The sequence below is a fragment of the Oryza sativa genome, chromosome 3 (assembly GCF_034140825.1).
Source record: "Oryza sativa Japonica Group chromosome 3, ASM3414082v1".
NCBI lineage: Eukaryota > Viridiplantae > Streptophyta > Magnoliopsida > Poales > Poaceae > Oryza > Oryza sativa.
Window position 1 is genome coordinate 4650127 of NC_089037.1, and position 26412 is coordinate 4676538.

Consider the following 26412-nt stretch of genomic DNA (forward strand, 5'->3'; position numbering starts at 1 on the left):
TGATCGACGAGGTTCATTCGCTCTGGTCGATCGATCGGAAAGTGTGAGCTGTACTACTACAAGTATAGTAACTCTATGGTTCGCCAATGCCGGCAGCACGAGCTGTTCAGCCGTTTTCGGCACGTGAAAAATTACGCCTTAGATTCATCTTACTACACACTGGCACGATCGCACGAGTGCATGCGTTGCATGCCAGTGCATCTGGTCGTCGGCTCGTCCTGACCAGTGTGGATTTTCATGTGTATGCCATGCTGCTGCACTGCCCATCTCGCATCTCTGAATGCGTCACACTATCAAAGAATAGCGTCACGTGGGCTGATGGTACGACGACGCTGGTGAATACACCATCTCAAAATATAATAACTTTTAGTTAAATATAAAATATCATAGCACTACGAATCTGAATAGAACGAAACGAGAGATCTTCTATCTAAATTCGAATCTGAATAGAATGGGAGATCTTCTATTTAAATTTATAGTATTAGAATCTGAATAGAACATGAGATCTTCTATTTAAATTTATAGTATTATGATATGTTCTATTTATCTAAAAATTATAATATTTTAGAACGGAAGAAGTAGCGGTTTGAAGAGCATATCGATGTTTGGTCACACTGACGAGCCAGCACACCGCCAGTACTACTGTGGCACTAGAGCTCGGCCAAACAAAGCTGAGGTTGTACCGCTGTATCTATCGACTAGGAGTATCGCTGGTGGACTCGCACAGTCGACGCTTTGTTGAGTTGTTGTGACTTGAGCTGTCCTTGCTCTGTTTGCTCGATAAAGGTGGAGCCGGGACCAGATTTGACGCTTAACATTGTGCAGAACAGTGCACCGCGGCCCAACCATCGCAGCACAGTGCACAGTGCATAGTGCACCTACCGCTAGACTCCAACATTTATAATCGTCGACCGGATACAATAGATGTGAGAAGACTTGAGTTCGCTCCTACTCCCTCCATTAATAAAACAAGAGTAAATTTCATAAACTACATGTATTTTGTACAATTTATCATAAAACTATAGATTTAATATTCTGTTTTACAAAACTACAGATTTAGTATCTTCGTTTATCACAAAACTACATGTACTTTGTACAATCTATCACAAAACTACAGATTTAAGAACTTGTTTCACAAAAATATAGATTTAGTGTATTCGTTTATCACAGTGCTACACATTTAGTATTTTCATTTATCACAAAAGTACAGATTTAGTTTCTCCATTCTCACAAAACTACATGTTTTAGCATTGTTAAAATGTGTAGTTTTGTGAGAATGGAGACACTAAATCTGTAGTTTTGTGATAAATGAAGATATTAAACATGTAGTTTTGTGAAATAAGTTATTAAATATGTAGTTTTGTGATATATTGTTTAAAGTACATGTAGTTTTGTGATAAACAAAGACATTAAATCTGTAGTTTTGTGAAACTAGTTCTAAAATCTATAGTTTTGCGATAGATTGTGCAAAGTATATGTAGTTTTATGAAATTTACTCATAAAACAAACTTAAGACTAAATGTGATATACTAAAACAAATCTAGAATTAGATGTGAAATATCCTAGCTCCCATTTTATTCATATTCATTGTACTAGGATTTTATCCGAATTCGTTGAGATTTTGTCTAGATTTATTGTACTAGTCTACTAGAATATGTCTACATCTAATCTTAGTTTTTTTTTTCACGAAGGAAGTACTTTCTTCGTTGCGAGTTAAATTAATCTATTGTAGGATATAATATACCTTACTAGTACACATATGTCTTTTAGATTTATAGTAATACAATACGTTACATCACTTAGTAGATTAACTTAATGTGGAACATAATGTATATGTTAGTACTATAAATATGAATAGATGTTTGTTTAGATTTATAACACTATTATATGGAGTTTGTTTTATCTCGTATTAGATTAATTTAATATAGGACGGACCATGTCCTAGTAGGCTCCTGTCAGTACCACAGAGTACCACTCCTGCACTTCAGACCGCCTTGATTTCACTGCACTTCCAATACACTCGACAAAAACAAAACACGTTGTAGAGGACAATTCTTGCGAGTTTTTAGCCCAGCAGACTGTTGATAAGGAGTACTACTATACTCATGTTGATACAACAAAGAACAAAACTGTTCGTTAAGTCACTGGTCACCCGTCACCCCCTGCCTGTTTTCTCTGTGGGAACAGAAGCTGGGATCAATTTGGCCGTATTTTTCCTGGCGCGCTGCCTCGCTTTCCGCTATTTCTCCTACTCCCGTCCTGGGTGGACGGAATCGGATGATCAATGGTGTGATGGACTGATGGGTCCGGATGGAAACAGATCCTGTTAGCTACTTTCTCCGTCCCAAAATGTTACTCTCCTATCCTAGATAGCAATATTTTAAAACGAAAAAGGTAGATGACTTCACATATCAAAATATAAGTATATTACATATCTTATATTTATAGGTAGATGACTTCAAATATTAGAACATATCATAACACTATAATTTAAATGTGTGCTCCTATATGTTTAGATATATAATATTAGAATATATCATATCTGATTATCGGTTAATTTTGTATGGGACCAATGAAGTACTCCCTCCGTCTCACAATATAAGGGATTTTGAGTTTTTGCTTGCAACGTTTGACCACTTGTCTTATTTAATTTTTTTTTGTAAATATAAAAAACGAAAAGTTGTGCTTAAAATTATGTAGATAATAAAGTAAGTCATAAATAAAATAAATAATAATTTTAAAAATTTTTAAATAAGAAGAGTGGTCAAACATTGCAAGTAAAAATGACGGAGGGAGTACTAACTCGTAAGACGTGGAAGAAACGCGAGGCCGAGCCGGACCGGACGTCGGCGTCGTCTTCCGGCGACCCGTACTACAGTAGTATGGTCCATGCGCTAGTGCGTGCGTGTGGCAGGCTACCGCTTTATTGGTTGGGTTGGATTGTTGATGCGGCCATCAATCAATCAATCGGGCTATGCGGCCCGCGACTTTCTGGGCAAAGGAAGGTTGCTTATCCGGGGGCTGCTTTTCAGGCCACCGGAGAACAGATTCCCGGCTGGAAAAAAAAATGTGGTTAGGTCGCGCCTGACTTTTTTTGCTTGCGCGACTTGTGGTCTTGTATACGTGTAAGGTTTGGAAGATGAATTTTAATATTTTGGATGGACGTCTAATCGTTTTCTTGCATGTCAAGTAAATAATTATAAAAAATTTTCAAAAAAAAAACAAGAAGATAGATTAATGTGTAATATACCACCTCACAAATATGCAAGTTCAAATTCAGCTTCTATAAATTATAACAAAAATAACAAATTAAACTCTAATATTCACAGTTAAATTTGTTATTTTTGTTACAACTTGTAGAAATCGAATTTGAACTTGCATGTTTTTGAAGTGATATATTATATATTAATCTATCATGTCAATTTTTTTATAACCATTTAGATGACATACAAGAAACAGGTGGACGTCCACTTGAGTATTTAAAACAGTTTCCCGTAAGGTTTGGCTCAATTTATACTATACAGTACTACATCCTACCATGGCTGCATAGTACCAGTACTATTAGTATAGTGCTTGGGCGCACGACCTGTGCTCGCTAGGGGTGAAAACGGTACGGAAACAGGCGGAAACTATCTTTATCGTTTTTGTTTTCATATTCTTTTCGGGTTCGGAATTGGAAACCTCAGATACGAAAACGGAATCGAATATTATCGAAACCGAAAATGGAGCGAAAACGAACCGGCGCGAATACGGTAACGAAAATTTATCGGAATAAAAAATCCCTCAAACTGATAAATCCAATTGAATAAATTATCTATATTTAAAAGATTTATGTTGTTGATAAATCCCAATGCATGACAAAAAAAATATTCTTATGTAATTTTAGATTTACATAACAAATATTATTTTTTTAAAATAACAGACAAACACCATGGTATTTACTATTCAGTGCTTAAAAAGAGAATGCAGGGTATTTCCGTCACAAAATTTCTGGTAATTCCGAGAAAATTTTCGGAAAGTTTCCGACCGATTTCGAGCTCCGACGGAAACTGTCCTTATCATTTATGATTCCGTTTCCGAGAAAATATTTTCGAATTTGATTCCGTTTCCGAAAAATTCCGACCGACATATTCCGTTTTCAAAAATAGGTCCGGAATTCAGAAAGTTTCCGTACCGTTTTCACCCCCTAGTGCTCGCCGTGTTTTGGCGTTTATACATCCATAGCTGATAGCATGATTGGATATTTCGGTAAATCGATAGGTTCTGCGGAACTTGAGCAAACTAGCACAAGTGTTGAAAAAAAAAAAAGGAAACTAGCAGATGTACGACACCCATTATCGACCCTCATTAATCTAGAACGTATTAACACTCTCATCAAGCGATGGGGCTCTGCAATTCTGCATTGTCGTTATCTTCTAATAGTACTCTTTTTTTTATATAGGATACATTGCCTACGTGGTATAGGCTAATAGCAGCATACGGCACGTTTGTGATTGTCCAAGTGAACAATATCCTAGACCCTTAACACGACACGTCGGCATTATATAATAGCTTGGCATATACTCCCTCCTCCATAAAATAAGTGCAGTTTTGCGCTATTCACGTTCAACGTTTGACCATTCATTTTATTTGAAATTTTTTATGATTAGTATTTTTATTGCTATTAGATGATAAAACATAAATAGTATTTTATGTGTGACTAAATATTTTTAAATTTTTTACAAATTTTTTAAATAAGACGGACGGTCAAACGTTAGACACGGATATCCACGGCTATACTTATTTTGGGATGGAGGTAATACCATTTGCGCGTGAGGACGAAGGCTACAAAAGATGCAAAGCAGAGCTCCGTTGGTGCCCGTAAAGCAGGGTCCTTGTCGTGATTCACGCGTGCAGACACGGTCGTCTCGCCCGAGCCCGATTTAATTTACACGGACAATGGACATATCCCTAAATCCGTAAGATGACATGGTCGATCCTTCGCAAGTTCATATAGAAGTCACATACGTCCTGTTTAGATTTTAACTTTTTTTTTTAAACTTTTAACTTTTCTATCCCATCGAATTTTCCTACACACGTAAATTTTTTACTTTTCCTTACATCGTTCTAATTGCTTTAAACTTTTAATTTTAACGTGGAACTAAAAACAGCCTACGTACATCAACGCGTCAACGCCAGCGGCGTTGCGTATGAAGCTGATTTATCTATAATAGCTGCTGCTAGTAGTTTCAGCACGCCGCACATGCGTCGTGATGTTGATCTCACTGGTGGTGGAACAGAGATCGTTTTTGTAGTTCTGTGCTGCATGCACAAGCAAATAATGGCCATGACCAGAGAAGATTTTAGGCGAAATGGAATCAGATCAAAAGATGACCTGTCACCGTTCACCTCTTTCATGATATATCTTTGGCATGGCTCTGTTCCAGCAAACATCACAGCACGTCGAGAGAAAGGGGATAATATATCGTTTTTGGACCGGGTGACACATGCTGCTGTTGCACGAATCTGGCCTTTCAAACTGGGTGCTGCTAGCCATTTGGCGAGCTACGGCGTCCGCTAGCCACACTTTGCGACCTCGCGTATGGTTTTTTTTTTCCTGACTTTTTGTCATGTGTTTAGATACTGTATCAGCTTCGCTGCTGTTTCCTCAACACATTTGCTGCCACGTTTGGCCACCCAAGGAAATGGTAAACAAATGCAGCAAAACCTCACGTTCTATAGTTTAGTGCTAATTAAAGAGGTTGCGTAGATGTACTTACAGAGAGGTGAATAAGGCCTCTCACAGTCCGGTGACGTGGAGCGTTACTTCGCATCGCCGGCTCGGCTTTGCGCTTGCATGGAGCAAGGTCGCGCGCTCCAATTGAGCTCCTCGCCCCTTAGCAGAGCCGCGCGATTCTTACTCGCAGTGAGTCCACGCGCGGCAAGGTTCTGTGCGCCGTGGAGCGCGTGACCTAGACGCGTCGTGCCCTCGCCGGCGAACGGGACGAGGAATTCCGGATTCGTCATCCAAAATTGCCCTCCTGCGGCTCCGTCGTTCGCGCCCTCCCGACCACCACCTTGGCAGGGTCGACGTCGAGCTCCGCCGCCAACACCGCCGCAAACCAACACATGTCTTTTCTGCACACTTTGTCCTCACTCGTACGCACCCGGAAAGAATTTCCCGATCGGTCACCCATCTCGAAATTGCTCCAGGCCAAGCACGCTTAACCTCAGAGTTCTTTCGAGATCGGCTTCCAGAAAAAAGTTCCAACTTGTTGATATGAGTATTCTATTAATCCTATTAAGCCCTGGGCCGGGATGCCACATCCTCACCCCCTTAAGAAAGATCAACGTCCTCGTCGATCAACCTCAGGCCAGGAACGTCCCCTCTTGGCCACGTCCGTGTGTCTAGTGCCAGCGCATGTGCCATGCTGTGTGACCACTCCAGGTCCACACCAGCCATGCGCACCATGCCTGCGCAACTGCGACACACGTGCCCGTGAAACCGCGAGAGTCAGCTCTGATACCACTTTGTAACGTCCCGCCTCTCCTAGGCCGGGCCCGCTTACATCTGATAGCTTTCATAGGTCATAGACTGCCCTCACAGACCAACACATGTCTTTTCTGCACACTTTGTCCTCACTCGTGCGCACCCGGGAAATTCACCAAGGACGCTTAACCTCAGAGTTCTTTCGAGACTGGCTTCCGGAAAAGAAGTTGCAACTTGTTGATATGAGTATTCTATTAATTCTATTAAGCCCTGGGCCGGGATGCCACAGCTGTGGCCGAGCAGCAATCTTCTCGGCGAGATTCAGGGAAAAAGGAGGGAGGTCGGAGAGGCGGCTATGGCCGAGCAGCGCTTGCGCCTGCTTCTGCTCCGATTGGGGAGGAGGGAGGTCGGAGAAGGTCAAGGCGGCGATCTTCTCGGCGAAGGCGGCGGCGCTGCTCGGTGTGTGCGCGTGCTCCCGTGGAGACGACAAGGATAGGGGTGGGCTGCGGTGGTGGAGCGGGATGGCGGCGGGATGGAGGAGCAAGGGAGTAGACAATAAGGACGACGACGACCTCCTCGGTTTTTCACCCGTTCGCTTGTGGCGAGGTGCGGCGGAGTGGGTGGGAGGAGAAAAATCGAAGGGTAGGTGAGGAATTGATTTTCCTCCGCTCCCCCGTGCGTTGTGGGCCTTCAACAGTATCTCCATCCATTTATCTATTTAGATCACCCAAATTAGGTTCCTTGCACTGTGGGATTGAGTGTTTGTGCCAACTTTTTAGGCTAACAAGTAACACCCCTCTACCGGTGCATGCTAGAGGTGGCCAAATGGGCCGGGCCAAACGGGCGGCCCGAGGCACGGCCGAACCTGTAGCAGGCACGGCCCGGCACGGCCTGCTACAGTAACGGGCCGTGCCGGCACGGCACGAGTAGCCGTGCCGTGCTTGGGCCGCTGGCCGAGCCCGCGGGCCGGCACGGCACGGCACGGCTACTGTAGCGGGCCGGCACGGCACGGCCCGCGGCACGGCACGGCACGGCACGCCGGCGGCCCGTCAGGCGCGGACAGGGCGGGCGGCGGTCGAATGGGAAGGCGCCACGTGGCACTAACGGCTATTTGACCGTTCAAATTTGAAAATAACCGTTGGGAGGCTAAAAAATTCATAAAAATTTCGAAAAAATTCCAAAAAATCTCAAATTTCGCCCTATAAATAGGGCATGAACCCCAGCCATTTCTCCTCATCCCACACTCCTCATCTTGTGCTCTCAAGTGTTTTAAGTGCTCTCTTTGTTCTCAAGTGTGCATTTTTTTTGATTTTGACAAAATTTGCTCAAATTTTGTCAAAAATCAAAATTAGTTTCGTAGTTCAACAGTTTGATCGCAGAGGTTTGAAGAGCTCGCAGTTGGAAAGATGTAAGTAATATTCAAATTTGTGTATTATTTGTATTGTGTTTGTGAATTCAATAAATATTCGAAAATTTGTTTATGTCGGTTTAAATTTTCAGAATGGATCCGAACTTTCCATACCAGTCGCCGTCGTTCACCTTGGGTGATTTCGACCCCAACTACATGTCGGGGTTTGATGGTACCTCCGGATCGGCTCCAACTCCACCATCTGTGGAGGAGGTACCGGTTCATACGGCTGTCGTTGAGGAGGTACCGGTTCAGGCGGAGACAGCTTCGGAAGGATTTTCCGGAACCGCGAGCGGAAGTGTTTCGACACACACCGGCTCGAAGAGATCGAGAACCTCCGGTGTGTGGCAAAGCTTCGATGAGATAAAGGAAACATGCCCCGACGGAAGGGAGGTATCGAAAGCCCGTTGTAGAATATGTAGGCAAATTTTATCTGCTCGTTCTTCTGGTGGTACAGGTCACCTCAAGCGCCATGCGGAGTCGTGTGCCAAGAAGCAAGGAATACAACTCCGGCAGCAGCAACTTATGGTAAACCCAGACGGTACGGTACACAGTTGGGAGTACGATCCCATGGTTGCTCGGGAATCTCTTGTCCGGTTAATCGCCAGGCAAGATTTACCCCTGAACTTTGGGGAGTCCCCTGCTTTTGAACATTACATTCAGCAATCTCATAACCCTAGGTTTAAAGCTGTGAGTAGGCAAACATCAACTAGAGATTTAGAGAATGTTTATCACAAGGAAGCAACTGCACTTAAGGAACTGTTTAGTACATGTACTTTCTCTGTTAGTGTTACTTCAGATATATGGAGTAGTAGAGCTAGAGAGGATTATCTTAGCGTAGTTGTTCATTTTGTTGATGATGATTGGCAATTACAAAAGAGAGTTTTAGGGCTTAGGTTAATAGATGTCTCACATACAGGAGAAAACATAGCTGAAAGAATTAGGGAAGTAATTAATGAATTTAATCTTGCTGATAAAATATTTGCTGTCACCCTAGATAATGCATCTGCTAATTCTAGGGCTATTGAAATATTGCAACCTTTATTTTGTGTGTATGCTCAATCTTTTCTACTCCATCAGCGTTGTGCATGTCATATAATTAATTTGATTGTTAAGACTGGCATGAAGAGGGTAGGTGACCACATCGATGCTGTTCGTCAAGCAATCGCGTGGTTAACTGCTTCTAACCCGCGGATTGCTGCATGGAAGAGGTTTTGCAATGCGGCCGGTGTGAAAGCTCGTAAGTTTGCCACCGATGCAGAGCATCGGTGGAATGCAACGTATTTAATGTTAAAAGTTGTTTTACCTTATAGTAGTTTACTTTCTGATTTTGTTCAGTCACGTGGTGGCCCAAGAAACAGTGACGGGTCTTCAGTACTGAACGAGCATGTTTGGGCAATTGTCCAAAAATTTTACCAATTTCTAGAAACTTTTTATGATTGTACTCTAACTTTGTCACAAGTTTATTATCCAACTGCTAATATAATTTTGCACAACCTTCTTGAAATTGCTACTTTATTTAAAGAATACGAAAATGATGACGTTCTAACTGAACCTGTCTTTCACATGAAACAAAAATATTTGAAATATTGGAAAAATATACCTATGTTGTATGCTCTTGCTTTTGTTTTAGATCCTAGGTGTAAATTAAGGGGATTGTCTGCTATTTTATCACTTGTTGGAGATACTATAGGTGTAGATTATAGTTCTTTTTATACTGAGGTTAGACGTAAATTATATGAGGTTTTTGGAAGATATGAAGTAAAGTTTCAGGAAGTTCGCCAGCAGAGACCCCCTCCTATCCCCACTACAGGTAAGAAGAAGATACAGTGGGGTAGGATTTGGGGTGGATCGTCTTCAAGTTCAATCCAAGGTGGTGGCAGTTCGTCGGCTACAAGTGGAGACGCCTCTTCGCATGTTGTGGCCGAAGAGTTGTCCGGTTATTTGGACAGCGACGCCATCCACCACGAAGCACAAGATTTCAACGTCCTCGGGTGGTGGAATGACCACAAGATAACATATCCTGTGCTTTCAAAACTAGCACGGGATGTGTTGACGGTGCCCGTGTCGACGGTGTCCTCCGAATCGGCCTTCAGTCTATGCGGCCGAATCATCGAAGACCGGAGGACGACTCTGCGCAGCGACCACGTCGAAATGCTACTAAGCGTTAAAGACTGGGAGCTTGCTCGACAACATGCCCAATACACTGCGGACAACCAAGAATTGGCTGCCCAGTTCGAGCAACTCTACCTGGATCCAGACCAACCCCAGTAGAATTTTGTTAGAAGTAGTTCTGACCTTTGAGCTGTACTCTTTTCTTTGTCATGGTTTTCTCATTTTCCCCTATGAGTTTTTACATGACAAAGTTTTTAAAGAGGCAGCATGTATCATTGTATCCTGTAATGATATAAACATCAATAAAGGTCATTACTATTTTTAACAAATTCTTTTGCAATATTTTCGCAAGTGTGGATTTATCTTTAAATTATTTCAAAATAATGAATCACAATCTATATTTTTAAATTTTTCAACACAACAAAAAAATACCATTTTTTCTTTTTTTTAACATTAGCAAATCATTACTTTTTAAAAAAACTTTTATTTCCATTTTTTAAATACCATTTTTTCATTTTTTAACATTAGTAAATCATTACTTTTTTTTAAACATTTTATTTCCATTTTTAATTTTTTTTTTCCTTATACATTTCCTTTGCTTTTTTTTAAAAAAAAAACACTGTGCACTACAGGCTGGCGGGCTGGCGGCCTGCCTTCACGGGCCGCCGTGCCCCGAACGGCCCGTGGGCCGCGGGCGTGCCGTGCCGGCACGGGCACGGCCCGGCCATCCACGGGCCGTGCTTGGGCCGGCGGCTCGGCACGTGGGCCGGCACGGCACGGCCCGTTTCATCAGCCGTGCCTAACGGGCCGTGCCGAAACGGGCCGTGCCGGAACCGTGCCCGTGCCGGGCCGGGCCGTGCCGCCCGTTTGGACACCTATAGTGCATGCACTGTGATTGCCCTAACAGTACCGCATCATGAACCATATAAAATTATAAGTACGTACTCCTACTACTCAACACCCCACAAGTATTCCTAACATAACACCGTACGATTACAACAATTTCAGAGAGGTTTGGGTGTTCCACTATAATGCTTGTTCAAAAACTTGAATACATTTGTTTAATATTATAAATCGTTTTAACATTTTTCTTAGTCAAATTCTTTTTAAGGTTGAGTTTATAGAAATATATAACAATATTTTTAACACAAAACAAACACATTATTAAACTATATCAAATAGGAGTATTAGTTTTAGTGAAACTAATTCGTATCGTAGATGTTACTAAATTTTTTCTATAAATGATATCAGAGAAGTATAACTATAAAATCAAAATGACTTATAATCAATTTTTAACTATATCGAGTAACATAGAATTCATGTGGACTATGGGAGTTAGAATTCACACTCTCATTATTGTGAATGGTAATCTATTATATCTTGAGTTTACATTTTTTTTTATCTTTTTTAGATATCTAACTCTACATATTTCTTACATTATGTCCCTGTTGATATGATTGACATGCATTTGTGCCACACAGCCCACACTGCTTGCTTGAAATGGTAACGCCACAAACGCTATTAAACGATACGAATATTACTATTGTGTACGTACAAGACAGCAAGGTCTTCTTTTCACAACTCTGAGTTCGATCGATCTCGAATTTAAATTGTTAGCGGCAACGACAGAATCACAGAATACTAAAACAATTGCACATTTGTCATTACTATATGCTCCAATTGTCTATGCCATCGAAAATTCTGAAAATTGCTAGAATGCCATCAAAAGGGAGATTACCTTGTAAAAATTTTGCCACTATCGTTAGGTTTTTTTAACTCCGTAGTAGTTTTTATTTCTTAAGAAAATGGAAGATGAGAAAATACTTTGCAAGAAAATGGCTCAAATGCTACCAGCAGATGAATTTGACGATGAGCACAACATTTTATTTAAGTTTTTCTTTAAAAGAAATCTAATGTACAGTCCAAACATGTTGACTTGGTAGCGTTAGTCAAATTTAACGGCAGGGTGGTATATTCGCAACTTTCGGATGAAACCACTAGCATTTTAGAAATTGATAATTGAAAAGGTGGTGGCAGATTTACAATTATAGCAAATCGTAGTGGCGTATGTGCAGTTCTCCCATTATTGTTTGTTTTTTTCTTCTGGTATTTACTTGGTTTAAAACTAGGCCGTCACCGCCATCCGATTCTGTGTTTAGTTCTATGTTAAAATTAGAAGTTTGACTAAAATTGAAAGTTTGAAGAAAAAAGTTATAAGTTTATGTGTGTAGAAAAATTTTAATGCGATGAAAAAGTTAGAAATTTAAAGAAAAAGTTGGAACTAAAGAAGCACTAAGCTGGATTGATTTACCATGCATCCCTGATACTTTGTGGTTGATTGCAGTGCATGCAGCTGTGTGCTTAAACTTAAGACTTACGAAATGAAATATTTCGTTGGCACACAAACACGTCATAATTTCTAGAGGAAGGCAATCGAAATTTACATATTCCATTGATAGTTTTTATGGTGTTTTCTATTGATTGTAGTTGTAGAGTCGATTTAAACCGTTCGTCTTTTCTCATTTAATGGAACACATCTATTTATAATGCATCTCAGTTGGCTGATAGCAAAATTAAGGAGTGTATACGTAAGTTTGATTACGATTAATATTCAGATTATGATATTATATCATGCTAAAAATATATTGTTTGTTAAATAGTTGTTGATGTTTAGTTTCGAAGATTATACATTGTCAAATGACTACATTGCCCAAAAAATTGGATGGATTAAACTTATAATCACTGGGTGCCTTGAACATAGGAGAAAAATGTTCGAACAAGGTTACCCATATTGTTTTGAGATGCTAAAGTGAAAGAGCGTCGTAGACTAATAACAATGGAAAATAATTCGGTAGCAATCTGAGTAGCACTTGAAGATATGCACCATGCACTAACATTCAAGAACCTTAAGAAAAAGTTAAACAACACCATGCATGCAAATATAACTAATTAAGGGTATGTTTGGTTTGTTACTAAAATAAACTTACTAAATTTTGGCTAGACAGCAAAATAAAATATATGAAGCAATCACAACCATACCTTGATTTGGCAACTTTGGAAGTTTCTACTCTTAAAGGTCCATCAAAATCTATTCGGGGTTTGTAAATTCGACTATAACTACCCGACAATTATCATTATTTCAATTGATATGGTCTGAATCCGTAGAACTTTATTCGATGAACGTTGATAGATTCTGATGAAATTCAAGTCATAACCAGGCAATTGTCAAAAAGATCGGGGATGGATCTCGCACCTCCTTCTAGCATGGCAAATGGCTGATGGATGAACCTTTGGCTCACAAATTTCAAGCTCCGTTTACACACTCAAGTAAACCTGAAGGATGAAACGAAGTCATCTTCTAAACCTGCCACCCTCAGTTTCCCGCTTACTGCGCAGCTGCTCGGAAACGGCTGGATTATGGTCACATCGCTTCAAACAGACCCACTGGCACGTTGCCTCCACTTGAAAGGCGCTATTCGCCTCCCCTATACATTTTTTCTAATCTTCATGTGTTTCTCCTCGATGTTTTCTTCCTCTTATTTATGGTTCGGCTGATTTAGTTTTAAACTTTTGTGGAGTTCTTTTAAATTTTAATTAATTCAGGTGAGAAGACTCTGCCTGGAAATGGCTAGATTATAGTCACATCGCTTCAAACAGATCTACTGGCACGTTGCCTCCACCTGAAAGGCGCTATTCGCCTTCCCTCTACATTTGTTCTAATCTTCATGTATTTCTCCTCGATGTTTTCTTCCTCTTCTTCCTGGTTCGGCTGATCTAGTTTTAAACTTTTGTGCAGTTATTTTAAATTTCAATTAATTCAGGTGAGGAGACTCTGCCCCGGTGTCCCTTAAAAAAAGATTTATGCAGTCGAACTTGATTGGAGATATTAGCGGTCATTTTATTAGTCCAGTGTTTGTTTTAATAATGAATTAAAACTCAACATCTATATATTCAAAGGATGTACACAACCAAATGCATGAGATTTCTCATGTGTTTAACTTATAAAATTTTGTTAATATCATTTTTTTTGCATTACAAAAAATTGATATGTTCATCTTCAACAAATCAAACATGCCTTGAAGACACATGAATCATACAAAGATTTCTGCCACAGGACATCTTGGAAACCGTCCAAAACCAGAGTTCCCGGCCCACCTCAGCTCCTCCTCCTGCGTCCTTTTATTAATACGCGATCCATGGCTTCTTGCATCAGCTGTTTGCCCCGTCCACTGACCTCTCTCTCTGCTCTCCGCCTCTCACCTCCGTCCTCCAAAGGACGAATCGGCACTCTGCCCAGTTCATCTCCACGATCACTGCTCGATTCTCGAAGCAGGGGAGGCCATTGCCACCGACCAACAAAAGTTGAAGGGGTACACACATCTGCATGCAATTTCTGTCCTCTGGTTGCTAGCTGCCGCTTCTTTCAAGTTTCAACACTCCTTGCAACCCTCCACTCGTAGGATCATCTCCATTTCCAATCCTCCTTCAGTTTTGTAAATAATGAAGAGGCCCACCAGCAGCAGCCGAAAATCCAAAAAACAAGGTGTGTTTGCTGCGAGATCTTTTTCGTTTGTGTAGACTACTTGTGGAGTGCGTCATGGCTGCAAATCTGTTTGAAGCTTAAATACAAGTGCAAACTGTACAATCCATCTGCATTTGCGGTAGTAATATGTTTCGATCCAGTGTAATTGAAGCAAGAATAATACAAACACAAAGTTAAAAGTGTACGCATATTTTTTTGCAGGAGAGGACCTGGCGTTCTCTGAGGAGGGCAGCTTGCCCGCGGTGACCATGGAGCAGAAAGATGAAGCCGAGATGGAGGAGGTGGACGAGGAGGAGGAGGAGGAGGTCGACGAAGACATGGCCGGCGGGCACGCGGCGCAGTCGCCGTCGCCGTCGTGCGGGCTGGGCGAGAAGAAGCGGCGGCTGGCGCTGGAGCAGGTGCGCGCTCTGGAGCGGAGCTTCGACACGGACAACAAGCTGGACCCGGACCGCAAGGCCCGCATCGCGCGCGACCTCGGCCTGCAGCCGCGCCAGGTCGCCGTCTGGTTCCAGAACCGCCGCGCCCGGTGGAAGACGAAGCAGCTCGAGCGCGACTTCGCCGCCCTCCGCGCCCGCCACGACGCCCTCCGCGCCGACTGCGACGCCCTGCGCCGCGACAAGGACGCCCTCGCCGCCGAGGTACGCGCCCACCGCTGTGTTTTGCCCGACGCGCGCGAGAGCTTGTCACTCACCTTCAATTCGTGCTCGATCGATCAGATTCGGGAGCTGAGGGAGAAGCTGCCCACCAAGCCGGCGGACACGGCGGCATCGGTGAAGGTAGAAGCCGGCAATGACGCGGCGGCCGGCGCCGCGGCCGCCACGGTGTGCAAGGACGGCTCGTCGGACGACAGCGACTCCAGCGTGGTGTTCAACGACGAGGCGTCGCCGTACTCCGGCGCGGCCTTCATTGGATTCGGCCCGTCGTTCTTGGTCGACGACGCGTCGGCGGCAACCGTGGGCTGCTCGTCGTCGCTCCCCGCGCTCGAGTCCAAATGGCACGGTCCGTACTCCGACGACTCGTGCAAAGGCGGCGTCTATGGCTTCACGGAGGAATGGCTCGCTGCCTGCTCCGGCGAGATGGCCGGCAACGACGCCGCCGGCTTCTTCTCCGACGAGCACGCCTCCAACCTCAACTTCGGTTGGTGCGCGAGTGGTAACGAGGGTTGGGAATGAGATTTTGATCTCCACGGTTAGTGTAAAAAATGGCAGGGTTAGTAGCACTGTGCATAACCGCATTGGCGCATTGCATGCTTGGATGGAGCACGTACTTTTAGTTTTTTTACTGTACTCATTTACTACCGCCTTTGGCTACCTGGCGTGCTTACTGCTAGTACTGTAGCAAAGTAGCAAGAAGTGGAACGAGCCTAGAGGACGAAATTGATATAGGGTAATTAACGAAGGATCAAGGATGTAAATTTTAAGCCGCCAAGGGGTCGAAGAAGGATAGCACAGGACAGCAAAGCATAGCTGTCTGCGTTTTACTACCTGTGGTATATATATCATACTAGTATATTATAAAGCATTACATAATAGAAAAAAAAAGACATAATGCCACATGATGTCTATGCGAACGTAACCAAAGTATCATGTGGCATCCCTGAACGCAGCCTAAGTATCGAGATTTGTTGCTCCGTACCTCGAATGATGATAGCCCAAAAGTAAATAGCGAGTCAAAATAACTAAATCATTTAGTTCAGTAACCAAATCTTCATAGCAGAATTAGTGAAAACAGAGGTGCACAGGAGCCCCAAGCAGTAAGCAGCAACAGCACTCACAGCAATACAACATGTCTGAGTCAAGGTCTCAACTCCCTACTGACCCTCCAAGCTGCTACATGCAATCGCACACTGGCAAGGTCCAATATCATCTTCAAAAGTCTCTCCATCCCATTTTTCAAGTTAAAATTTAATAATTGTGAACAAAAATCACACCCAACAGTCTCTCCGTCTGGTTGGTCAAACTCATTCCCTCACTTGCCAAACAGGCACCACCACAGCATAGGCATCGCACCTGCCCACCGCGCCCATCGACGGCCTTTCTTTAGCTGGCGTCGGCCACCACGCCTCATGCGCTCACGGATCCAACTGTCGCTGTCGCACAGACATTATCACCGTAGAGAGGGAGAGTGCTATGGAGGAGCTTGAGGATGGCCCCAACGGGAGAAGAGGAAGAGAGGAAAAAAGAGAAAGAAGAAATGGTAGTAGAGGCTGACATATGGGTCTCAGTGTTGGCTGTATAGATGTTTGGAGAGTTTGATTTGGTAGACCGTTAGACATACTCTAAAGAACATAGTACAATTCGGGAGCTTCTCACAGCTACGACTAATTGTAAAATCTCCTACTCCTCAAAGTATTCAGATTTTTATCTAAATTTTGAGAATATGTGACTACAGGATAAAAAATAAACTACTAACCAAATATTGTGTTTCACCTTACGAAAATACCTTAGCGTTTTTTTTACCTCTGAACACAACTAGTATGCTTTCGATCATGTTTGGCACATACGTGGCAGCATTTTGGCGATGTGGCAATCTATAGTGGGTAAGATTATCGATCAATTTTGCTTATACCTTTCATCCAAAATTTATCGAATTAAATTTAGAAATTTGGCCGAACCTATAAGTCTCAGCCTCCTCTAAACATCTTTTGTGCACTCCGGTTTGTCTGGTACATAAGTTGAGGGTAAATCGGATAGGACATTTTACAGGCTAAATCAAACATTTCCCCCAAAATACTATCTGTAGCGTTTTTACAGAAAGCTACGGAGGATCCATCGCATGTTTTGGCAGCTGATAAATTTTGAAAGATAACGCAAGCCAGCTAAAGCACCAAACACTACTGACTGGCCAGCATGATGGCTTGTTCCCCTGCCACCAAACAAATGAAGGGATGAAGACATGAAGCACATCGTCTTAAAAAAAGATAGAGAAAAGGAAAGATGTTATGGGTGTATAAAAGCAGGTCCTCCAAAGTGATGTAAAAAAGTAGCCATCAAAGATAAGTAGATGACTCTCCTTCAAGGACATTTTATAAAGCCATGTTAATTGGCTTACACACAAGGGTTAAGCCCATATTCTTTTTAGCTTATTGATTCATGAAACAGATCGTTTTACTTCACGCTTTGGAAAAATATATTTTCCTAGATTTTTTTACTGTTCAAATAACTCGTTTTAAACTATATATTAAGTTTTTCTAAAAAAATTACTCTAAATCACACAGAGTTTAAACCATGTTGGGTCAAGTAGGTACGTAATCAAGTCCACGGAAGTACCCCTGTATCATGCAACCATGTTGGGTCATCGTCTAAACTCTTGTGTGTAAGCCAAGGTACAGAGTGACAGCCGCAGTCGAGATTGCAGATGTGATCAGATACCATCAAGAATTGTTTGGCATCAAGAGGGAGCTTGGAAAGTGTTCAGTGCTCTTCCAAAAATAACTGACAGTATTGTGCTAGTAGTAGATTGCAAAGCTGAGCCTGCAAAGGATGCATGCTTTTACCATTTTGGGAAAACATGAGAAGAAAATCCTCTTATCTACAGACAGGTTCCGTCCGCAAGAAAGAAAAACGCTGCAGTCCCAATTAACACAAAGTGGTATAGTGGTTTTCAATCGTGTCAACACGTCTCCAAGATGGCCATCAATTTTATTCCAATGTTTGGTAAGCGTCCTTTTCGCTTGTAGGGCACAGGCATCGCAAGTAAGTAAAGAATCATATTAAGTACCAGTGGTGATATGTCACACAAGGTGAGACGTCATGAAATAAAGAAGAAAGAGACAGATATAATACACCCCGAGCCATGTGGCTAATTTTATACGGAGTAATCTTTCTTTGTCTTAATAATAAAACCTGGTGCAGTATGATCGGAAAGAAAAAAAAAGAAGAGGAAGAGCATCTTTGGTCTTGGCAGTGCTCTCAAACCACAGGCCTGGACATCGCAAGAACCTTGCAAAGGCTGAAAGTTCGCTGAAATTTGGAGTAGAAGATCGATTTTGCCATGAAAATCCTGTGCAACGCGCAGTATGGTGCACAGGATCTTGCCATGCATGCGCAACCACGACAAAATTGTACGTGTAGCTATCGCTGAGGAGTACGTACGTCTCGATTGAATGGATGTGTCGTGTTGACCGCACTGAAGATGCGGACGCGTGACATCTTCTTGTCCCCCGGGGTACCTATGTCCTATCTCCGGCCGCTAAGCTCCAAACGTACTCCAGCGGACACGTTCGTCCGGCCTCGGCTGACGTCTCCGGCGACCGCGACCGTGTCGGCCGCTGGATCGGGCCCTTTGTTACCGCTGGTCGACGACGACGAGAAGCCCATTAATTACAACACTTAACGGCGGACCGTCAAATGACATATGCTTCGACATTTCGGTTGTGTTGGGCTGTCGGCCCGTCAGTGAAAATTCTTTTTCAGCCTTTACTGCTTAACCTAACCGAAATAGGTACATTTTAGGTCCCTTAAAAACATAAGTGCAATCTAATTCGTATTCCTCAACCGCAATATCAGATATATTGACTCTCCAACTATTGAAACCGGTGTGATCTCCCTAAATGGTTTCGAGAGTGGTTTGCTAGTGTTAGGGATCGCCTCATCTCCTTCAGCTTTGGCTCAACGATGCCCAGGATCCACCTCGGCATGGATGGATACCGCTACGCCAAGTCTGAGCTCTCCCATGATCATGGTGGCATAAGAGAGGAGGGGGATGTAGTGGTGGCGGCAGCCGGCAGTGCTTGGTTTGGCACTGCCTAGATGACTACAGCGTGGATCTTTTAGTGACCTCCGTGATGGGACTCCACCCAGCGAGCTTCGTGAGCTCACGCAGCAGGCCCATCCCTTGGTGTGCTTTGTGAGCGAGGAAAAGCGGCGGCCTTGATGTGCTGCGATGGCGAGCCTCGAGACGAAGTGGCGATGAAGCGTCCTTGAGGCGGATATATGGCTCATCGTCCTCAAGGTGAAGAGAGGTCGCAACCTCGAGGTAGAATGGCGTGGTCTCGAGGCGGAGTGGTAGAGGAACTCATCAAAGCCCCACCAAGTGTGGACTAGATCCACTCACCTACCGGTAGGACGGCGAAAGGCCGAGAAAGGGCAGTACTAGTACTAGGACGATGGCGGCGGCGGTGGCTCGGCGTAGCCAGCCATGCAAGGGGCCGCTTCCCTTCTTTCTACCATACCTTCTCCTCCACACTAGCTGCTGCTCCACCCTCCTCCCGCTCTAGCTCGACAGTGTCATCGTTGTGTGCCGTGTGGGAAAAGAGAGGGGACAAAGGAATAGAAAAGAAGATGAGAAGAAAGAGGAGGTAACACTGATATATGGGACCCGCATGCTGACTCAATTGGTTGAACCAGGTCAACGAGCCATATCAACGAAAACCGCTGTGGAAGTTAAATTACACTAGTTTCAATAGTTAGACGACCAAAATATTTGATATTGTGGTTGAGAGATATGAATTAGCTTGGAGCTATATTTGAGGGAGTAAGGGTATACTTATTCCTAACCTAATCTCTTGACAGGGCTTTCAAATCTCGGCCCATGTATTTCTCAGCTCAGAATCTGGACCGATCCAATCCTCTAGATGGTGAATGTTTTGTCTGACGTATCGATGCCTGCCTACGTTTGAGAAGCTAGGAGTAGGAGGCGGATCAGCGGATGGAGGACAGCCTCCACTTCTGCACTGCATCATCGGCAAGCAGGTTTGCTCTGCGAGGCAACGCGGATCAGCAGAGCTCACAGCTCACCGTCACCGACGGCCGACGCGACGGGAGAAGATCATCATCAGCTGCACATGCAAGAAAACGGCGAGAGCTAACGAGCGCGTCCCACACGGCCACAGCGACGCCCCCATCCCGACGTCGCGGCCGGAGTCTGAAAGTCTGAACCCATGCGTGGCACGAGGACGATCGACCGGGCTCAGCTCACGTCCTGAAAACGTACGAAGCACGCGCGAAAACGAACGCCCGCGTGCGAGAGCCACACGCGGTGCGACACGCGTGCGCGCGGACGTGGACGCCCCACGCCCCGGCGTAATGGAGGCACACGTAGGAGTACGTAGCACATCGTTGACTGCTCCTCCCACCCGCGACGCGCACCACCCGTTCACTCTCGCCGTCGTCGTCGTCGTCGTCAATCGTCTACCAGCATCTCCTGTCCACTGCGCGTGGGCCCGCCCGTCATCGCTGTCGCGGGCCATCGCCACTAGTGCCTCCCACAAGAGGCCGACGCGGCGTGGCACTAATCCTTTTCACCTTTTCTTTCTACTGACTTTTTTTTTTTACTTCTTTTCGATGTGGGGGAAATAATATAATTACACTTGGGGTGCACAAAGTCTGAAGGCAGTCACGACCAAATCCCACTCTAGCAGATGTGGAGTTAAAGAAATCAGGCTTCTTTTGACCACCTTGGATCAGTGAATGCGTTGGCAGCTCTAATCTAATCTTTCGTTGTATCGAAACATTCTTTTTTTTTTGTTTCTGTCGCCATTGTTGTAGGTTGGAATTATTAGAATCTGTGTTTCAGAGGCTGGTGTGGTGGTGAAAAGAAATAAATAATGGGCACCTTGAAACTAGTCTGATACGAAACAGTAGCGCCCAGGCCGAGAGACTCAGAGACAGAGTACCTGATCCTGATCCATGACAGTATGACCCTGTAACAGAGTTCACTGTTGGTGTTTACTTTCATCATTTTCGCATGAAATGCTTTTATACTGTGTTTAGTTTGTGTACTAATTTTTTTTATGTATACGGACACACATTTGAAGTATTTAACATAGACTAATATCATGACAAATTACAGATTTCGCCTGTAAACTGCGAGACGAATCTATTAATTCTAATTAATCCATAATTAGCAAATGTTTACTGTAGCATCACATTGTTAAATCATAGCGTAATTAGGCTCAAAAGATTCGTCTTATAATTTACATGCAAACTGTGCAACTGTTTTATTTTTTGTTCACATTTAATGCTATATGCATGTGTCCAAATATTTGATGTGATAGAAAAGTCAAAAGTTTGACGAAAATTTTTTGAATCTAAACAAGTCCTACGTACGTAATACTAGTTGTTAGGCTTTTTTAACGTATCTACTTTCCAAGCGTCGAAGTAAGTTGTTTTTTTCGGCAGCACATATTGATATTGCACTCATCATTGTTCCATCAAAATAATAACAAAAACGATTAGTTTGATTTTTTCCTAGGCAAACTTATTTAAGTTTAAGCAAATTTAACATAAAACAGGTATATTATTAAAAATATATTCAATATTAGATTTAATGAAACTAATTTGATATTTTAAATGTTGCTAAATTTTTTCTATAAGTTTAATTAAATTTAACAATATTTAGCTAGGAAAAAAAGTTAAACGGCTTATAATATGAAACATAGATATTGCTATTTTTTAAAAAAGGTTGAACAGATCAAAGGTTTTAATAAAGAAGAAAAAAGCCAAATCTATGCTTATCAAACATTACAACAAAACAGATGGTACTAAATTAAATTATACTGGCGCAATAGAACACGGGCCCCGGACTCCTTCTGCAGCAAGTTACAAGCCAAACTTTCCTCTTCCTTTTCCTTTCCTTTGCTCTCCTCGCTCCTCTTATCATCTCCTCCTACCCGCCCTGCTCCCGTGCTGCCACCAACAACGCGATCACCAGTTCACCACCACCGCCACGCGCGCGCTGTCTCCAAACACAGACGCATAAACCCTAGCAAGCCAACACGGAGGAAGAGCGATCGATCGAGCAGCGGAGAAAGCTTCGCCTCGCCACCATGCGGCGATCGGAGTGGGAGGACCGGTGGTGCAAGCGGCACCCGGAGCACCGGCTGTCCAAGGGCGTGTGCCCCTACTGCCTCCGCGACCGCCTCGCCCACCTCTCCGCCTCCTCCTCGGCCACCACCACGACGCGCGCCTCCTCCTCCGCCGAATCCAGCGGCTACTCCTCCGGCTCGCCTCCCTGCTACGGGGCCCTCTCGGCCGACGTCAGCTCCGTACACGTGGTCGGCGCCGCCGGCTCGTCCTTCGCCAACGTCGCCGCCTTCTCGCAGCCGCTGATGCCGAGCTCGGTTAGTCGGAAACCAGCCGGAGGGGGGCAAGAAGAGCCGGGAAGGGAGGCATCTGGTAAGGGGAAGCAGCAGGAGGTGAAGAGGAAGAAGAGCGGGAAGAAGAAGAAGATTGGGAGGTTCCTGTCGAGGCTCGTCGGAGCGGAGAAGCGGCGGCAATCAGGGGACGCCGATGGCGGCGATCTCTTCCATTCCAAGACCATGAAGGAGAAGACGGCGCACAAGTGGGTATTTTTCTGATCAAACGTTGCCGCCACCGCATGCAAACTATGGATCGTAAATTCCATGCTTGGTTGTTATTCTTGCCTACCTTTTTTTTTAAAATTTTTAGGGGGCTTTCACTCTAAACTATTCTCAAGTATTTTTGTGTTTGATTTTGACTTTTTTTTTAAAAAAAAACAAGAAGAATTTTGGGATCCTGTATGTATACGAGCAGAAGTTTATAATTATTAACCTGTCAATGATTTGTACTTGACCACAACGGGGGATTGCAAATCGTTACTCTGTAAAGCTAGAAAAATATAAGGAGACAGTGTATACGGGTGTAAAATTAGGCATCTGTACAGTATCTTGTATAGTTTCAATTATAAGTTTCATTTCTCGAATTCATGCATGATCTTATAGTTTTGACTATTTAATTTGCTTATTTGTATGTAGAAATCACAATTTTCCAGTTGTACTGCTCGTTAATTTAAGTTACCAGTTAATTGCCACTACAAATACTTACACTTTTGATTTTGGATTTGTAAATCTATTTGGGCAAATTCTGAAGTGCTTCTCTCAAAGGGGACAAATTGTACTTTATGGAATAATGCACATAGCAGTACAATACTACGTACATGGCAACGTGAAGACAACACCGGAAATAGGAAAACCAAATGAAAAAAAAGAGTTTTTATATGCAAAATGCTAATTAAGCTCATAATAACAGTATCAATTTCTTAAATGTTCAGTGATTCTAGCTATTCAAGTTTTCATGTTTTTTGATCGATTGTTACGCCTATTAATTTTAGGCTGAACCAGTGAATTCTCCCACTGGTTATCTACAATTATTTTTATCTTTGCTCCTGTCCTCTCGTTTTGGCATGAAGTTTGTTGTCTGGATTCAGATATTTCTGCCATTTTCGCCAACTCCATCCGCCTATCCTACTTGGTTGGGCAGGGCAGTTCAACAAAATAGCTCCATCTGATTTGATATCACCTACTGTCCTACTGGTGCGCCCCACTGATCAACAACAGTTCTCTGTTCCGTCCAACAGAGACAAGGTTAATTCAGTGATCAGACCTACCAAACTCTTGATTTGTTGTTTAGGTGCGCTGTGCAATATGCCAATAACAAAGGAAGGTTGCAAGCATGAAAGATAGTACTGCATCCGTTCCCAAATAAGTGCACTTACACTTGATGGACACAATTACTATGCAAAATGTTCCTAATTAAGCTCATAATAACAGTACTATGGAAATGAGATGCTCTGATCGGGATCTGACTCCATTATATAACCCTTTTGAATAAAATGATTTAGATGTCCCTGATTAAATGAGGTGTAGTTCGAGATTGAGTGAACAATATGAAGAAATTTGAATAAGAGGTAATTGGAGGAAGAAATAGTGATAAAGAAGTACATTCATTTTGGAAGAAAATTAAAAGCTAGAAGTATATTTATTTAGAGGAGGTAGTAGCCTCTATCACGATCGATAATGCGCATTCACGGATGAACAAGAACAGATGCCTGCCCAGCTATACCCTGATTTTAATAAAACATGCATCATAGCTTTATTGTGATTAAAGTGTAGTGGATGTCAAGTAAATGATAGGAATTGAGTCTAGCTGACCTGCTGGGAGGTGTGAGCAGAGATAAATGATTTATATATTTATTTTTCTATTAATTTGATACCAAGTTGTTTCTTAATTAGTATTCTTTTATCTCTTGTTTACAAGAGAATAAAATGATGTAGTAGTTCTTGAAATCTGTAGTCTGTAGATAGCCATGGTCAATACATGCGGAACGCTGCGTCCACGGCTATGCAGGCGTGTGACCTAAACAAAACCGCCAGTAGGTCAAACAAACAGGCAATACAATAATACCATATCGTACGTTTTGGAGAGCGAAACGCAACCCGTCGTGGAAGGCTCTAACTAGAGAGATTAGAGAAGGAAGGAACAGATCAAAGAAAACAATCGTTGACCGAACCAGATATCAAAACCCCCCAAGTACGATCGGGTCTGATAAGTGGAATATCCTTATCGTCCAGCTCGATCGAAGTAGCACTATACATGGTGGTGATTTGTGGTAGGCATGGGCTACCGTTGGATGCTTAGTGAACAAGTTATCCACGGGCGGAGGCGAGGCGTGGCGTGGCCGGTGGGACGCGGTGGATGCTTACCTGGTAGCGACCCGGCGCGGCGATTCCTTTCGTTGACGTGGAGGTGGGGGAGAGGAGAGAGCCCAGCAGCGCACGGGCGCCCATCCCCTCGAAAGCGCACGGCTTTTTGGGCGCATGTGCGCAACCGTGCAAGTGCGGCACCGCACGTACAGGTGTACCGCACGGGAGCGCGGTCGTTTTTTCCCCGGTGCTACCATGCGACTGCGAATCTGCCTCCGCGCACAGCGAAAAGTTGGGGTTCAGTCGTGCGGAGCGGTTGTGCCTGTATCGATGGGAGCCGGGCCAAGCTGGTGGGATTCCAATTGGGCCGTACTGGACGAATCAGCGTGCTTCCGTTGGGGAAATAAGTCCATTCTACACCCCCCTCTCTCTCTCTCTTCCCACCTTATCTCTCTCGGTCTCTCCCCTTCCCCTTCACGGTGGCGGTGGCAACGGGAGGATGAGAGGAGCAGCGGCGGCTGGTGACGAGCTCCCACTGGGACGCAGCGGAGCCATGGGCTGGGATCGTAGAGCCAAGGAGGACGGCGACAGCTCGATTTTATGGAGGCTTGTGACAGTGAGAGGATGAGGGTAGTGACAGCGGCAGCTGATGGCGAGCTCCCACCGGGGTGCATCGGAATCGGGGGCGGCAGCTCAACCTTGTGAAGGATCGCGACAGTGGGCCCCAGCTAGAGTGATGGCCTCATCGGCTATGGTCACCGGTGTGGTCTCCGATGGCTCTGACCACCGCTACAAGGCCAACGAGGCGCATTCAACGTCCCCCGCGCTATTGCTCTTGTAGGATATGTCGACTTGTCCTTGTCCATATTTGGGGAACCCCACTGCCTCGCATGCACCCAAGTGGAATTAGTGGCCTCCTCAACCATCGCTGTTGCTCGGTGCCCAGCTTCTAGACCTTCAAAGCCGTTGACCGCCCTCCCCTGCTCAAGCTCATTGGCGTAGGTGTTATCACTGCCATCCTCTCCTGCCTCCTTGCCTGGTTGATTTTCAGCCGCGTGTGGTCACTGCCTCTACCACCGTGACAAGGTAGCTGCCGCATCCGGCTCTTCTTTCGTCGGGCGCCCATAGGTCTTACCGGTTCTCATCGTCGTCCCGGCTACAAACTGAGAGCGGAGAGGTGGAGAGAGAGAGAGAGAGGGAGAGAGAGTAAAGAGAAAACTGTCACTGACCCATGGGTCCCTCGCCTTATTTTTATTTTTTTTTCTTGTAATGCCACGTTAGATCACGAATACTAAGTCAATGCGACATGTAGACATCATTTAGTGAAAATCACCCTCAATATTACCGCTAGAGTTATTTTGCACCGGTTTTAATAGTTGGAGAGGTCCAGACACCCTATTTTGCAATCAAGGGATATAAAGTAGATTCGACCTATAATTAAGGGAGTCAAAGTGTACTTTTACCTTCCGTTGAGCAGTTGGGGATTGCTGGGC

At 43.9% G+C, this 26412-nt stretch overlaps 2 protein-coding genes across 4 annotated transcripts; both read left to right on the forward strand.

Annotated features, from left to right (window-relative positions):
* Window positions 1-14203: 14203 nt before the first annotated feature.
* Window positions 14204-16092, forward strand: LOC4331890 (homeobox-leucine zipper protein HOX13-like). Of its 3 annotated transcripts, none has more exons than NM_001402068.1 (3): window positions 14204-14653; window positions 14737-15173; window positions 15252-16092. In NM_001402068.1, the coding sequence occupies exons 2-3, from the start codon at window positions 14784-14786 to the stop codon at window positions 15705-15707; spliced, it is 846 nt and encodes a 281-aa protein (NP_001388997.1). In that variant the 5' UTR covers window positions 14204-14653; window positions 14737-14783; the 3' UTR covers window positions 15708-16092. The 3 variants fall into 3 exon arrangements, with proteins under 3 accessions (NP_001388997.1, NP_001388996.1, XP_015628286.1); NM_001402067.1 differs by having other exon boundaries at window positions 14204-14535; XM_015772800.3 differs by having other exon boundaries at window positions 14204-14362; window positions 15252-16018.
* Window positions 16093-22162: 6070 nt separating this feature from the next.
* On the forward strand, window positions 22163-23207 carry LOC4331891 (uncharacterized). Its single transcript, XM_015773250.3, has one exon. It carries the CDS (start codon window positions 22304-22306, stop codon window positions 22832-22834), a length of 531 nt encoding a protein of 176 aa, XP_015628736.1. The 5' UTR covers window positions 22163-22303; the 3' UTR covers window positions 22835-23207.
* Window positions 23208-26412: the final 3205 nt, after the last annotated feature.